The sequence below is a fragment of the Aptenodytes patagonicus genome, chromosome 1 (assembly GCF_965638725.1).
Source record: "Aptenodytes patagonicus chromosome 1, bAptPat1.pri.cur, whole genome shotgun sequence".
In the NCBI taxonomy this organism is placed as follows: Eukaryota; Metazoa; Chordata; class Aves; order Sphenisciformes; family Spheniscidae; genus Aptenodytes; species Aptenodytes patagonicus.
The window spans coordinates 207888028-207902441 of NC_134949.1; the positions used below are offsets into that span (position 1 = coordinate 207888028).

General features: G+C 36.7%; 1 protein-coding gene across 11 annotated transcripts in view; it reads right to left on the reverse strand.

The window, feature by feature from the left end:
- Positions 1 to 14414, reverse strand: part of ZMYM2 (zinc finger MYM-type containing 2) — a 95773-nt gene that overhangs the window by 30579 nt on the left and 50780 nt on the right. For all 11 annotated transcript variants that reach the window (XM_076328137.1, XM_076328138.1, XM_076328141.1 and 8 more), the window contains 2 exons: positions 8894 to 9010; positions 8125 to 8275 (listed from right to left, as the gene is read on the reverse strand). In XM_076328137.1, coding sequence (XP_076184252.1) covers positions 8125 to 8275; positions 8894 to 9010 — 268 coding nt within the window. The remainder of the gene's footprint in view (positions 1 to 8124; positions 8276 to 8893; positions 9011 to 14414) is intronic.

The following is a 14414-nucleotide window of genomic DNA, read 5'->3' on the forward strand; positions in this document are numbered from 1 at the left end:
ATTCAATGCTGCATCAACCTTTCAAGGCTATAGATTAGTAGAAGTACTCTACTACCAATCAGGTAAGCTATGTGCACCTGGCTAAATAGTCTACAAAAAGGAATGGACAAAGTTGACATTTTTCTTGGCTGCTAAACTATAGGGAGTAAAATTGAAGAAGATACTGCTGTTGTATTAAAAAAAGTTATCAGGTAAGAAATTTTCCATTCTACAGTCAAACATCTCCCACATTTCTGTGACTCATGGAAAATAACGAGCAGTGAACATTAAGTAAGGGGAAACAAAAAGTCCAAAATTCTAGCCCTTAAGATTAAATGCCTGAAAAACATGGGGTTTTTTTAATAGATCACTGACTGCAGGGCTTCTTGCTGAAGGAGGGCTCTACAAAAGATAGAAAATCCATCTTTATAAAATTTCAGATGTTGACAGAAGATTGTTAGAAGACTTCTAAAGTGGAAGTACAGACTTTTCTTTCTGCAACATCGTGAGCAAAATTATTCAGACTTGTCTGGTACTTTTTTTATGGCTTTGTAATATGTAACTTAATCCACCTAACCAGGGAACATTTGGTTGCTTCAAGATCTTGTCACTTCAGACAAAGGGAAAACAAAATGCCTTTTTATAGGATGTGTTTTAATTAGGTCCTTAGTACTCTGCATACCTAGGATATAACTTATTATAATGCTACGGTTTTGATTGGAATAGTATGACTTTCTTTGAAGTATGGAAAAAGGTATTTGCCTTGGGCAAAACAGATTCTGAGCTCCAACAACTTGGTCTTCATGGTGCACAGTGTAAATCCCAAATCAACAGAGCAGTACCATCCATGCTGGCTTTGTAGATGTGACCAAGAAGTGGGATTTGACTGACAGTACATTGTGGATGAGTAATACAAAAAGCACTGGTTGTCTGATCTTTCCAATATCAACACTAAAATCCTGAGGGTTTGGCCAGCCTAACTCCCCTGGGGACTTGGGGTTCATGAGTATAAGTGCTGCCCAAGACAAACAGCTGACAGCCCCAACATTTTGAACAAAAAGATATGAGTAAAATCCCAAGTTCCTCAGGATTTCTGCTATAACACCAGACACAAGTTACAGTGTGACCAGATGGAAACCTCTAGTGCTTTCAAGTGACTCTAAGAGAAAATAGCTCTTAATTTCAAGAAAAATGTAAGTACAGGTCAAGCTACACAGGTCATCAATTGTGTTCTTTAGCAAAGATCTAACAGAAGACCACCCTGCAAGTCAACTGCCACAGAGAGACCATTACGGAGCATTTTCATAAGAAGTATCTCCAACTCAAAATCTGAACTAGGCAAAAAAGTAGCAGCTGAGTATCTGCTAAATCAACGTAATGTATTCTTAATGATGCTATTAGGCTTCTGGCTTTCAAGCAAAACCCAACACACAAACCTATCCCTTCCAACAGCCCTGAACTTTGGTTCCCCACATAAACTGTAGAGAGAGGATAAGGATCTGAACACACGCAATAGAGGCTTACTGACAGGACAACACACAAGCAGTTCCTCCAAACTTCAGGCATGTTCCAGGTCAAGAGAGCTTCCTTTCTCTTGGTAGACCCAAGAATTGCCAGGTCCAGCCCTGCAGAGCTACCCACAGTGGGAAACACACTTCACTTGACTGTCTGCAAACTCAGTGCAAGCAAGGTACTAAGACCCTGATCCTATTCTACCAGCAGCACCTACCTGAATTACGGGAAGTTCAGTACATTCACACATCAAGCAGCTGTGAAAAAGGATTGCTGAACTAGAAACACTTCCCAAGCCCTCAACACCAGTCCCTTTTTACCACAGAGAATAACATCTTTTATAGAAAGTAATTGTTCCATCCTGTCATATCACAAGCCTGTAGTATCAAGAAGTCTGTAGCATCACAAGCTAGGTCTTGAAGATTTCTGAAGCTATGTTCCATCCACATCTTTCTGCTGCCTCCCTCTGTATTGATTTGAATGCAACAGCCACCTCTTCCATACCCACATTCCTAATATCAGCTGTCTCTGGCTTCACAATAAACATCACTATCCTTAGGAAAACAGATGCAATGCATCCAATTTTGGGTCCTCCTTGGATTACCATTAAAATAAACCCCATCCTCTCTGTGTAACAGAGGCTGTGTATCCCACTTCCTTCCTCATCTTCTGCTTAAGAACCTTTATTTTATTATTCAACTTAACTTTTATACATCCTCAGTTTATCCTAATATTTTCTGGTATTAGATACTAGTTCCTTCCTTTCTCCTCCTTTCTACTCCCATCCAGTTACCCAGTTTTTGCTTGTTCTTAAATCTTTTCAAGTTGATTATTCTTTCAGGTTAATAAGAAGCATCTTTATAAGCCTTCTTCTTCTTGTGCTTATAATCTCAGCACCTTAAATTGTCATCACCCATCACTTGCAATAGCCAATGCTGTCTTCGCTTAAAGAACTGTCTCAAACCTCTTCAAAGACACAACAGTGGAATTAACACCGAAGAACGCCAATCTAGCAAGGACCACTGTAGTCGAACAATGCACAGGATTTCACTGATATTCTTTACAAGTTAGAAATTAGCTCTCCATGAACAAAAAAAATCTCAAGATTCAGCACAAACTGTACTCAAATTAAAATTTAAATGACATGACTTTAACGGTATCAATGTTCTCCCTCTACAGAGGGAAGATAAACATAGAACTATGCTGAGGAAGAGATTGTATCTTTCAACTTTTTCAACTACAAGAACGCTGCCAGAAGTATCAAAATCCAGGTTAACAAGTTAAAATTTTCAAGTCATTCCAGAAGATATGCATCCAACAAGCACTAACTGGAAACTACCTCTACACAATCAGACTCTCCCACGAGTGGATTATCACAAGAACCAACTCTCCAGCTCTTTCATGTGCGTTTGTCTGGAAGGGGCAGACCTGTGCTTTCCTTCAGCATAGCCAAGAGCCTTCACTTGGTGCTTTTGCAGCAAGGGAGCCTGTTAAGTATTCCATAAGGGACTTTTCCAATTTGAATATGCTTTTTTACCTTAACTCATTTTTATCCACAGAAGAGTATCTTTGAGCTTTTACAGTAACAAAATTTGTTTGGAATAGCCATCTGCAGCTCAAATATTTAATACCAGACTACTAAATAAGATGACATGGCCTGAACAACTGCACTGTGCTAATCAAAGTTCTCTAACGAAAACTGCCATGGCTCAAATGGATGTCAGGGATGTCCCATTGTAACTTTTGTCCATAGCAGTCAAAGGAGATTGTATTCTCTCAGAATAACTCAGGCACCTCAAAATCTCTCCGAAGTTGACTTCCACTTTTCTACTAACCTGATTTGTGGGAAAGGAATACCTTCCCTCAGTAACAACATAACTCTTGCAACTGTGAAAGGGCATTTTTATGGATCACACATTTTACAGTATTTAAGACATGTTTTGCTTTTCACTTGTCCCCTTTTGCCAGGATATTCCAACTGAGCACCAAATAAACCTTCAAAAGAAAGCCACAAGGAAGCTGATACTTCAGGTTAGAATTTATTTTAGAGGGACACTGCCAAAGGAAGTTGTCAGAAGCAAAAATCAAACTAACACAGTAGGCTAAAGCTGAAAAGGCACCATAGGAAGCACAAGTTATTTTAACATGGTAGGCCACTGTCAGAGCTGCAGAGAGGGAGATAACAGCTCTGCGAAGCACAAACCCAAGAGTTTGTAACAGAAGATTTTTATTATGCAAAACACTTAACTGTGATATGAAATTTTACATATACTAAATATCATATTTTTTAGCTCTAACTACATTCTATACTACTTACCAATCCTTGATAGCTTTATGAAGTCCTATTGCAACATAGCATGCAGTTAGGAAGTTGTAATTATGCCATAAAATTTTTCATAAAAATGGGTGCTTTACTACTGTCTTCAAAAATTTCTGTACACTACCCCAAATTCTATACCTTTTATTTTTAAAAGGTGTATCAGTGTCTCTAAAAAATAGATAGTTGATAATGTAAACTATAAAAAAAAGCAGTGTTTAAACAGTTTCTGTAGCTCTCACGTTTAACAAAAATGAAACCAAACATCAGGAAGGAAGAGGTTCAAGCAGGCTTGATGGCAACCCCCTTCACCTAGCTAGGGGAACACAGCAGCTCAGCGTGGCAGGGCCAGCGTACCAACTTTTCCTCAGTGCAGTTCTCCACCTACCGGAGAAGCCCAGTAACTATAACTAAGTCTTAGCAACACTTCATATCACACATCAGTTTTGAAACCAGTTTGTTAATGTTTCTTGTAACAGGAATTGCTATAAATGTCAGGTAATATCTTAAATGGTTGTGAAACATTCATATGTAAGCACCTGTACAAAATTTAACAATCTCATGTTTAGGCTATTCCCAATATCTGTAAAGTTTTCATATAAATCTAAAAATTAATCAACTAAACATTCAATAGTATACTTTACTGAACAATCCACTGTGCAGCAGTGGTAGGAAAAATGCCACGGTAAAAATCTACAATGCTTTAACTAAATATATATCTTTCCTAGACATACTCAGTTCTGAAATCACTTAATTTCCTAAATTTCTTTTTCCAGTTGTCAGCTCTACAGTGTTTCAAAAGGGGTTATCTCTACTTAGATGAAACATCATAATTGTCTACATTGAGTTTAATTTGCAGAATCCATAATTCCCAGAAACTTATTAGAATACTATCAAGATGATAGTACAGTTGCTAGTTTCATAGCTGTCTTTTATCTGTATTATCCATTTGAAAGGAACTCCCAAGCATCAGATAACTGAGTTACTCCACAGCTTACTGACCTTCTCCTTCCAAGAAGCAGATTACTGGATATGAATCAGTGTTATTAAAATTCACATTATAAAATTATTACAAAGCCTGTGTTATTTAAATCATAACACTTAGTTCTATTGAAAAGATGAATTAAATGCAAAATAAGTCTACAAGTAAAAAAGTTATGGTGATACTCATCATAAAATAGTTCCATTGCCAGATTGCCAAAGACTGATTTGTTCTCCTAGACCCTCAGAAGGGATGTATGTTAAAAAAACCCCAAAACTCAGTAACTTGAAGATTTCCTCAGGATTAAAAAATTTGCACAGCCTATCCTCAATTATCAGTCATGCACTATACATACATAAAAATCCACAAGCAACTTCAATCTTCTTGCTTCAGCATATACATCTTATTTAATTTAGATGCTGGTATTTTGGAATGAGGCATTCTAGTGGCAAAACACCAGGACAGTTTAATTTCCAAAGCCTCAAGCACCAGGGGAAGAGATTAAACTCTTTCAACTAGTCCGTTCAGGTTGTTCGTCCTCCACGTAGCATCCGAGTTTTGGACAGGAACAGAAAAAGCATACTGTACTCCACGAAAGAATTGATAACCATCTTTAGCACATATGATAGGTCAGTTCTAATTACACCTTATTGCAATGGAAGTTTCAGCTGGTCACTGCACATGTTTTTAAATATCTCAAGAGAAACATATAAAGAAACACTTCATAAAACTGCACAGAAATACTGATCCCAGAGACTTTAATGTGGGTGCCAGGGTTTGTGTGCAAATACATACGAATGTGTAAAAAAAAAAACCAAAAAACCCTGAGGTATGAAGAACGTGAGCAGAGGAACGACGACATCTTCAGTACTCCCGCTAGGCAGGCATAAGCAGTCAAGGGGTATTTGTGGTTGATCTTATATATGCTTTCCCATCAGTTTGCTTGAAGACGAACAAATAAGCACTCTTGCAGAAATTTCAACACCTGTTTAACTTCTGTTGGTTTTATCTAGGAGCCTTCTTTTATAAACACACACCTGAAATTTTCCAGTATTTTCCCTTAAGAGTTCAATTTCTTCCAAAAATGCCAATAACTTTTGTGACTGAGCACCTTAGGTTATTTCTTCTCAAACAGTAATACATTGTCATCTGGTGAAGAATAATTGCATCCTCAATAAAATAATCTATGTTGGTGAAGTTTCTTGAACACTTTGCAATATCAAACCCAGCATGGCCTCCATATCCAACAAGTTTATTTGGTACATCTACTAGTTTTTCTACTTTACAAACAGTTGGACATATTTCTGGAGAAAGGCTATGACATCAAGGAAAAACTCGTGGTGTTTGGGGTACCTGGAAAAGGGGGAAGAGAAATCTATCACCTCTGATGATGGAACTTCTATTTGTTGAACTCCACTCAGTCCATCTAAAGACCTGGCCCTCTCCTCCCCATGTCAGATCTAAACACTAAACTCTTGGATTCCACTATTTCTGCAGCAATCAATGACAACTGTTGGTTTTCCTTTAAATACAGGGCCCTAGGTTGTTTCTGCAGAGCTTCAGTCCAGGTCAGCAGTTTATTTTCATTGGGTAACACAGCTTTTTCATATGCATCACAAAGTGGACCTAAGCTACAGACAGCAGATGTGTGCCATATTTATTCAAGTTACATTCTACTTAATGGTACTTTTGACTACCTTCTCTCTATTACTCAGTGGTTCAGATCATCACAGTAAGCTGATAAACTTTGTTTTAATGGTAACATTTGGTGTATTCATCCTCATAAAGATCATCTTTGCTCTCAAGCTGGCAGTCCAACACATGCACACTCAGGACCCACACTAAAATGTCCGGCAATGGATTCCCCCCATTTAGCAACTGTATTCATGCAGGAGAGAGTGTTTTTATTTCTTTCCTTCCTCAATTTTTCCAATAGGAAATACAAGTCCTCACTTATTTCAAGCCTCCTCATACAGAAATATATCTACGGAAGCAGTAATATGGCATAGCTCGCATTATGAATCTTACTGATTTCATTGTGACAGCCTCCAGGCTTTAAAATGAGGGAGTCCTAAGTATTCACAGTAATACCAGAATATACTGTAATCTCCAAGCCAAAGAAGTTTGCTCTTGTCTTTGAATATATTCTGTGGAATTGTTTTATTCACAGAAACAATTTCTAGCTAGATGTTACTGAGCATTGCAATAATACACTGTAAAACTGGGCCTTGCTTTGTCCTTTTTTCCTCTCCAGCTATCCCTTTGCAGTCCAGAACACAAGAAGAAATTAATGATGGTAAAGAAAGCTAAGCCACCACACTCCATTCATCAGAAACAAAAGATTGCAGAGTCCAGAGCTATAAGGTAACAACATGGAGGGAAGGCTGCCTCCAGCCCCACACTCCACCCCTCTCCAGCTTAACAGGATCCTGCTACAAGCAAATGGGCACAACTGCTGTTTAATCTGCTTGAAAGCGTAAATCTTCAGCAAGGTTTATCAAATGATAGTGAAAGCGTTATTATTATAACTAAAGAAAAAAATATTCACTATATCCTCCAGAGATAGGTCATCCAAACTTGTGGTTAAACTTTGAGATCAGGATTAAATACCAGTATCGAAGGACAGCTTCACCAGAAGTGGAACGGATAGGTTCTTGTTAAGACTGTATTTTGCGGTTTCTAGTAAAACAATATTTTAATGCAACTTAAAAGAATCCTATGCCCATATACCTCCTTTTTAGTTTGTTTTCTTTTTGAAAATCCAAATCATTAGTCAGGAAAATTATAATGACAGTAATCAACATACATCAACAGGCTTCATTCACGTTATTGCTTGAATAACCATTCTAAGCCAACATAGAATTTCCACTGTCGTATTAAATTTTGAAAATACTAATCAAAGAGGAAGCTTGGTATTCCTCAGTGCAGTTAGTATTGGTATAGGCTCTGCTACATAAATTTAAAAAAAAGAATTTATGCATAATTTTTTGTGCGTATGTATATATGCCTGTGCATACATACATGTATGTGGATGTATTGATACACACATACTTAAGAGTGTTGCCCACTATTCCTTAACCTGGACTAAGTGGTGAAAAACTCAAAAGACCATGTATGGTCTTTATGGCATCTCAGATAAATTAACAGGTACATGCACTAATAACAACAGCTACATGCATTTCATTAATAATAACGACGAAACTTCTGGTTTAGCCTCAAGTACAACAGAATGAGTTGTTACCTTAAATTTTAACATTAAATATTAACATAGTAAGTCAACTGCAGTAAAACTACTATGACCAATACCTTAGAAAAAAAACAAATACATACATACCTTCACTACAAAAGGGTCTTTTGATGCCAGAGAAATTCACGGTCTCATGCAGCGTTTTCTCTTCTTGACAGTATTCACAGTATGTAACTATGCAGTGCAGTTTCTTATAATCATCAGAACATGCTCTGCTGCAGAACTGATATACTTTGTTCTAAATGCAAAGTTGCAAAGCATCACAAATAGCATTAATGGATAAAATCTTAAGGTCTGTAGAGTGCAACTTTAAGTAATAGTTTGCCATTAAGACACAACTTTAATATGCAAAGTAAACAGAAGTGCAAACACACAATTAGGGTATGACTTCTAATGCTAAAAATTAACAACTCTCACTCAAGCTGATAGTGAGTGCTACAAATACTTATCATTTCATATGAAAATGCTGAACAGAAAATATGCCAATCAGTCTTAGCATATCCTCTTCAGATACTTCTCTCAGTTCACAGAGAAGTGTAACAATGGTCTATCATCTCTACAGTCATACAATAGCAGAAGACGAAAGTAGATTTCAAGCTTACAACTGATCTGAGAAATTACATTTTTCCTTAAATTCCACAGATGCTTTTTTATTTGTTATTTATGAACAAAGATTTCTGCTTTTATCCATACCAAAGTTAAATGATATTCTACAGAACCAGGTAGATTTTATTAACTTAATTTTTTAAGCTTCAATACCTTATAAAATAGCTATCTAGAAAAATTGTACTGGAGTTACAGATTTAAACTTTTAAACACTTCATCATCCTAAAAATAACACCAAAAACCCCCTTACCTCCCATTCCAGTACTTCTGGCTTTGAACAAAAAGAACTTTTGCAATAATTACATTTCAACTGAATATCACTGGGAGAGACAAACTGACCATTTGTTGAAGACTGCACACTGAGAGTCTGAAAAACATAAATATATACACACATCACTAAAAAAAGAAAGTTACTTTTAAAATGTGTCTTTTCAATTAAGCCTATAGCGTTTGAGAATTTGGGAGTTTATAAATAAACTCAGGAGCATTTCTGGCAAAAGCACAGTAGGCTAATTCCTTTTCCCTTGTCATCTTAAGTTTTCCAATCTCAAATCTTTACCCTTGCTTCCACCATAATTACTTTAGGTCGTATTTCTTTTACCTTACCTTTCTAATGCCTGTAATTTAGGGTAATTATAAATGCCAAAAAAATAGTCTCCCAAAACTGAACACCTGTTAACCATAAAACATGTATTTTCAGATATATACATTTCACGGCTTGCCTTATTTTGGTCACAGCAGTTCAGACAAAGACCTACAAACAAGTATTTTCAAATCCAAACCTCACCAAGGCAGATTATCAACACCTTACACCTAAGCATACCACTTGAAAATACAAATACTAAAGTAAAAGGCCTTCAGTGAGAAACTCTGCATCTACTCAGATTAAGAGAAAACTAGCTAATAGCCCTAACTGGCCTCAATCACCATGGCAGGAATATGCAATCATTCAAACAGCCAGCCCGTAAACAATTAAGGGTTTTCAGATTGAGAAAAATACTATAGATTGCATGCGTAGGTATGAGAATTTAATTCTGTAACTGAATAATTCACTTAATGCATTTCTGAGGCAATCAGTAGATAGAGAACTCAATTTTACAGTATCTGTAGTCTTCCAGTAGGTCTTATCTGCCTACAGAACAGAGTCTTTCACACGTTCCCTAGATCAAGCAACAACTATTGGTCTATTACACATGCGATGTTCAAGACAAAAATTGAATCAGTAGTGATCACAGTCACTTGAAGAATCCAGAGGACAAATTTAAGTCCGTCTTCTCAACAAACTTTCCCACACCATTTGCAACATGACAAATATTTAAAGATGACAAGTTCTCTTCAGACAGATTTGTTACTACCTCTCCACCTTTTAACAGTGAAAATGTAAAATATTCTGTTACAGGATACTTTTCTTCAGACTCTCATGTTACTAAGGGTTCACTTACACTAAAAAAAAAAAAAAAAAAATTGTGATGAGACTGATATAAACCCTCACATAAGTGGTCCGGTACTGCTGAGTGCTAGCTAGCAGTGCAAACGGTATCATTTTATGCAGATGCACTAATTCTGTATCAGAAGTTTGCAGACATTAAGTAGTCATGCACATTTCCTAATCACAGACAGGACCTGAGAACAAATGCCATATACAGCAGAAAAGATGCCACCTTTATCCCAATGGTCCATTGTCCCATAACAACTTTAACACAGTCTGATGCCCACATACAATATTGTCATATTTTTCCCACTATATCCAGTAAATGTCCCTGTGGTTGAGAGAGGTTTGCTAGACTTTGGCTGCTCTAAATAAGTAGCTGAAGACTTGTACTAACATGGGAGCCACAAAAGCATTTGAAGTTCAAGGTCCAATCTGTGCATTTCTGCATTTGCAGGTTTCTTCACAGAGCAAACACCATGCTCAACACATGCTGCCATATGGGTTATGTAAGCACAATGAAAGTACTAGAAGTTCTGGTTGAAAACAAAAAGAAATCAAGAAGCAAGTATACCCACCACCTCCAGTTCAGGAATGAAGGAAATGTTAAAGAACTAGCAGATGTGACAACTTGTACAGAAACACTGAAGACAGAGGGAGGAATGAAGATGAAATATATTAAGTGCTCATCAAATGAAAAGCAACATATTTTTGGATGTCTGTAATTACCTTTAAATATGGGACCAAAACACCCTATTGTGAGGGCTACAAGTTAAAAGTAAAACATGTTTTTTTGTTGTTTTCTGATGTATGGCACTGTTGGCTTCTTTTATTTCTTTTCCCAGCTGTTTGCTGTGGTAGAAATTCAGGCCCTACATAGTCTAGGGGGTTGGTAATTGCACAGTAACAAAAGCTAGAGATGTGAGAACAACGAAGTTTGAGGCTGTTTAAAATTAAAACTTGTTTTAAAGAATATTTACATCTAACTGTAGATAAAAAAAAAATCTTAACAATTAAGCAGTACTGCTTCTAAAACAAAATGAATGGTTTTTATCATAAACTCCTACAGGCAACTAAATATTTTCACACAGAAATCAGTTAAAGAACTGAATTCATATTACTGAAAGCTCTAAACCAAGCAGAAGATGGTTGTAAAACCAAAACCAGTTAATAACAAGATGATTTTGCATGTCTCCTTAAAGTTTCTATTATCCTACTTACAATTAAGAATTGCTTCTGTATAGCATTTTAATTAGTCAAGATGACCTGCACATAGTATTTTTATCACCGTGCTTTGCCTCTAACTTACAAGATGCTTAGAATAGAGAATATCTTTAGGAATTATTTGGGAGCATTATTACACACAAAGAATAATGCAGCAAAAAGATCATAAGTTCATTAAAATCTTTCACAGGTCACCCCAAACAGCAAAGTTTTATCGATGATGTACTTTATCAAAGATACCATTGAAATACCATATATATTTTTTTTATATACATATGCACTCTTTTGAATATCTTAAATTCAATCAAAACATAGTTATGTTTAATCTGACTTTTCTTGAGCCTGCCCTGAACAACAAGAGCATGGGAAGTGCCAAGCAAAGCAAAAAATCATTGTAAAGCCCTTTTCAGCCTTCAATGCAACCACGTCAAACTGCTCTAAGCTGCCAAATTACTAATGAACAGTAGGCAGACACAGCCTAGGACTCTTCTGAGAAGACCAGCATAGTAGCACAGCTTCTGGCCTTCCCCTGCCACCACAGCATAAGCGACAGAGGGGTTATCCTTGCTCACAGCAACACAAAATCAAATTGTGGAAACATTTCTGTACATAAACATACATGTGGAAGGGCTAGTAGGCAGCCAGACTGTGGTCAGGTTTTTTTCTAGTTGAAAAAAAAAATAACTTGATTCTTCCAAAGTTCTTAACGTGAAAAAGAGAAGCAAATATATACAAGGAATCTTTTACATACAGACATCCACTAGGACTGTTCCACAAGCAAAATCAGGGGTACTAAATTAAACGGGGAAGGAACCAAACACTCCCCTTATGCTCATGCACACACAGGCCTTCCAGCCTCAGTGTGGAAGCCTCAGTTATTTTTATTATGATCAAATCTGGAAAAGTATTTCTGTGACAAGCATGCCAAGCTTCCTCCACACTTCCCGCTGCAACATACTCCTTTTTTTAAATATACGTATGTGTGTGTGTGCGAGAGAGAGAGAGAGAGAGATGTAAGGTCTATAACAAAGAATTACAGACACCATAATGATGCTGAAAGAGAACACAACATTAGTGAATAGAGTGAGTAACCTGCTAAAAAACATTATACTTATTCTTACACATACTGGTCCTACAACTCTCCACGTACACCCATAAATTGAAAAAGAAAAAAAAAAATCAAAGCTTTAGCCCAAATTTTGCATAGACACATTTTGCAAGATAGCTGGTACTTTAAGACACGCATTTGCTAACTTTGGGAAGACACTTGTACTACAGCCTCCACATTCACAATAAATAAATTAGCAGTTTATTTTTCCTTAAGAGAAGTTCAGAGCAAGATCTTCAACTGACCCAGTAAAGGTACCAATAGCAAAACTGGCTTAAAACAATACAACTTTGGAACAGTTCTGTCCTTAACTCTGCAGTAACATCCTCCAAGACAGAGCATGAAAGACGACAAGATACAGTCACACTATTCTACCACCAACTACCAAACAAAAATCACATCAAGCAGGCTATTCTCCCTCTTTTACCCTCTTTCTTACAAGGACGAATGCTCTTGCAAGCTGTGCGCACAAAGGAGAATATAGATACGGACATAAGTTACACAACAAGCAGCTCAACTGAATCTTTTGAATATTTTAATACATTAAAACAACAGTTAGCTAGAAACAAAACGTTATTCATAAGATAGTGACAATCAACCCTAAAGTACCATAAACAAATTGGGAATTTAAATGTTTCAAGCCATTTGTAAACCAAAAGGACTAAAATTTTTGGAGAAGGGAGACACAGACCTGAAACAGCAGTTGTTCTGTTCTGAGAAGGGTAACCCCTAACAAAGAAAAACATATAGGAAGAACAGGCACAGTAACAAAAAGGGGTGAATAGAATGCCAGAAAATTAAAACAAGAGTTACCTGCATTAGTAAACAGTGAAAAATATGGAGCACCACAGTAAATCAGCCATTTTTTTCAAGAGATCATTGCAGAAAGCATTGCAATTGACCGAATGGATTAAACCATTTTCTCAATTTAGGTTCAATCCCTTATGTGTCATTTAAGTATAAAAAAGCCTCAAGGGAACACTTACAGTCCAATGCTCACATTGTGGTATACTGTCCTTTCCATCTAAATACTAAATGAACAGAACAAAGAAGCTGTTCTCTTACAATCAACTCTTATCTACTGGTGAATACATTTTATTCTTCTAGACAGTGAATATATGAAAACTATCAAAAGTCTGAATCTGATAGAGATGTTTGAGCAAACTAACTGTAAGCAAGTGTCCACCTACCCGTTCTTGGTCTTTACTGAGAGCTCACACACTGTATTGCTGCTCTAATTAAACTCCACTAATACATTAAATAGATCTACACGTAGCACTGAAACTGCAACAGAAGCATCAGCAAGGTCTCAGTAAGATCAGAAACTCACAACCAGCATCAACTGATCCAGCAGCTATATTCAATAATGTTGCTTAATGTTGACTTATCTGCAAATCCAAGAAGGCCCAAGCTGTATTTGTCATTCACTAGCTTTATTTTTCTCACTCAAATAGCAGAAAGGTTTTGTTCTGAGAACTCTTGGGGCTGCAATCAATTGTAAGACCATGCAGAATAAAATAGATGCCGAATGAGTTTGCAAGAAGAAGTATTACAGATTTGTCATTACATACTAACAACCTGCATCTATTTTGGTAATCAGTTCCACTGACAGACATCTACTACATTGGTTAGGATGGAAGCACAGAACAGGGCTACGTGATGGAGGTCCTATCCAGGGTATATTAAGGAAGCAATTAAGAGATTGATTTGCTTTCCAGTTGACAGGAAACAGTGAAGTTTAATGACAAATGGGAAAACCCTGTATGGGTGTAACTGTTCAACAACACATGAGAAGGCAATAATCAATTATACAGTGCACATCCGGGAAAACTGTTTTTACACACAAAAATTGAAATATTTTCTTTAAAAATGTTCTTTGATGTAGAGATTAATCACTACAACAGATTTTACATATGCTTTAACCTAAAGTCGTATTAAAAATATGACATTTTCAAAAAGCGTGTGCCTATCATTCGGCTTGCAACACTCTGGCTTCTGGACATAATTTAA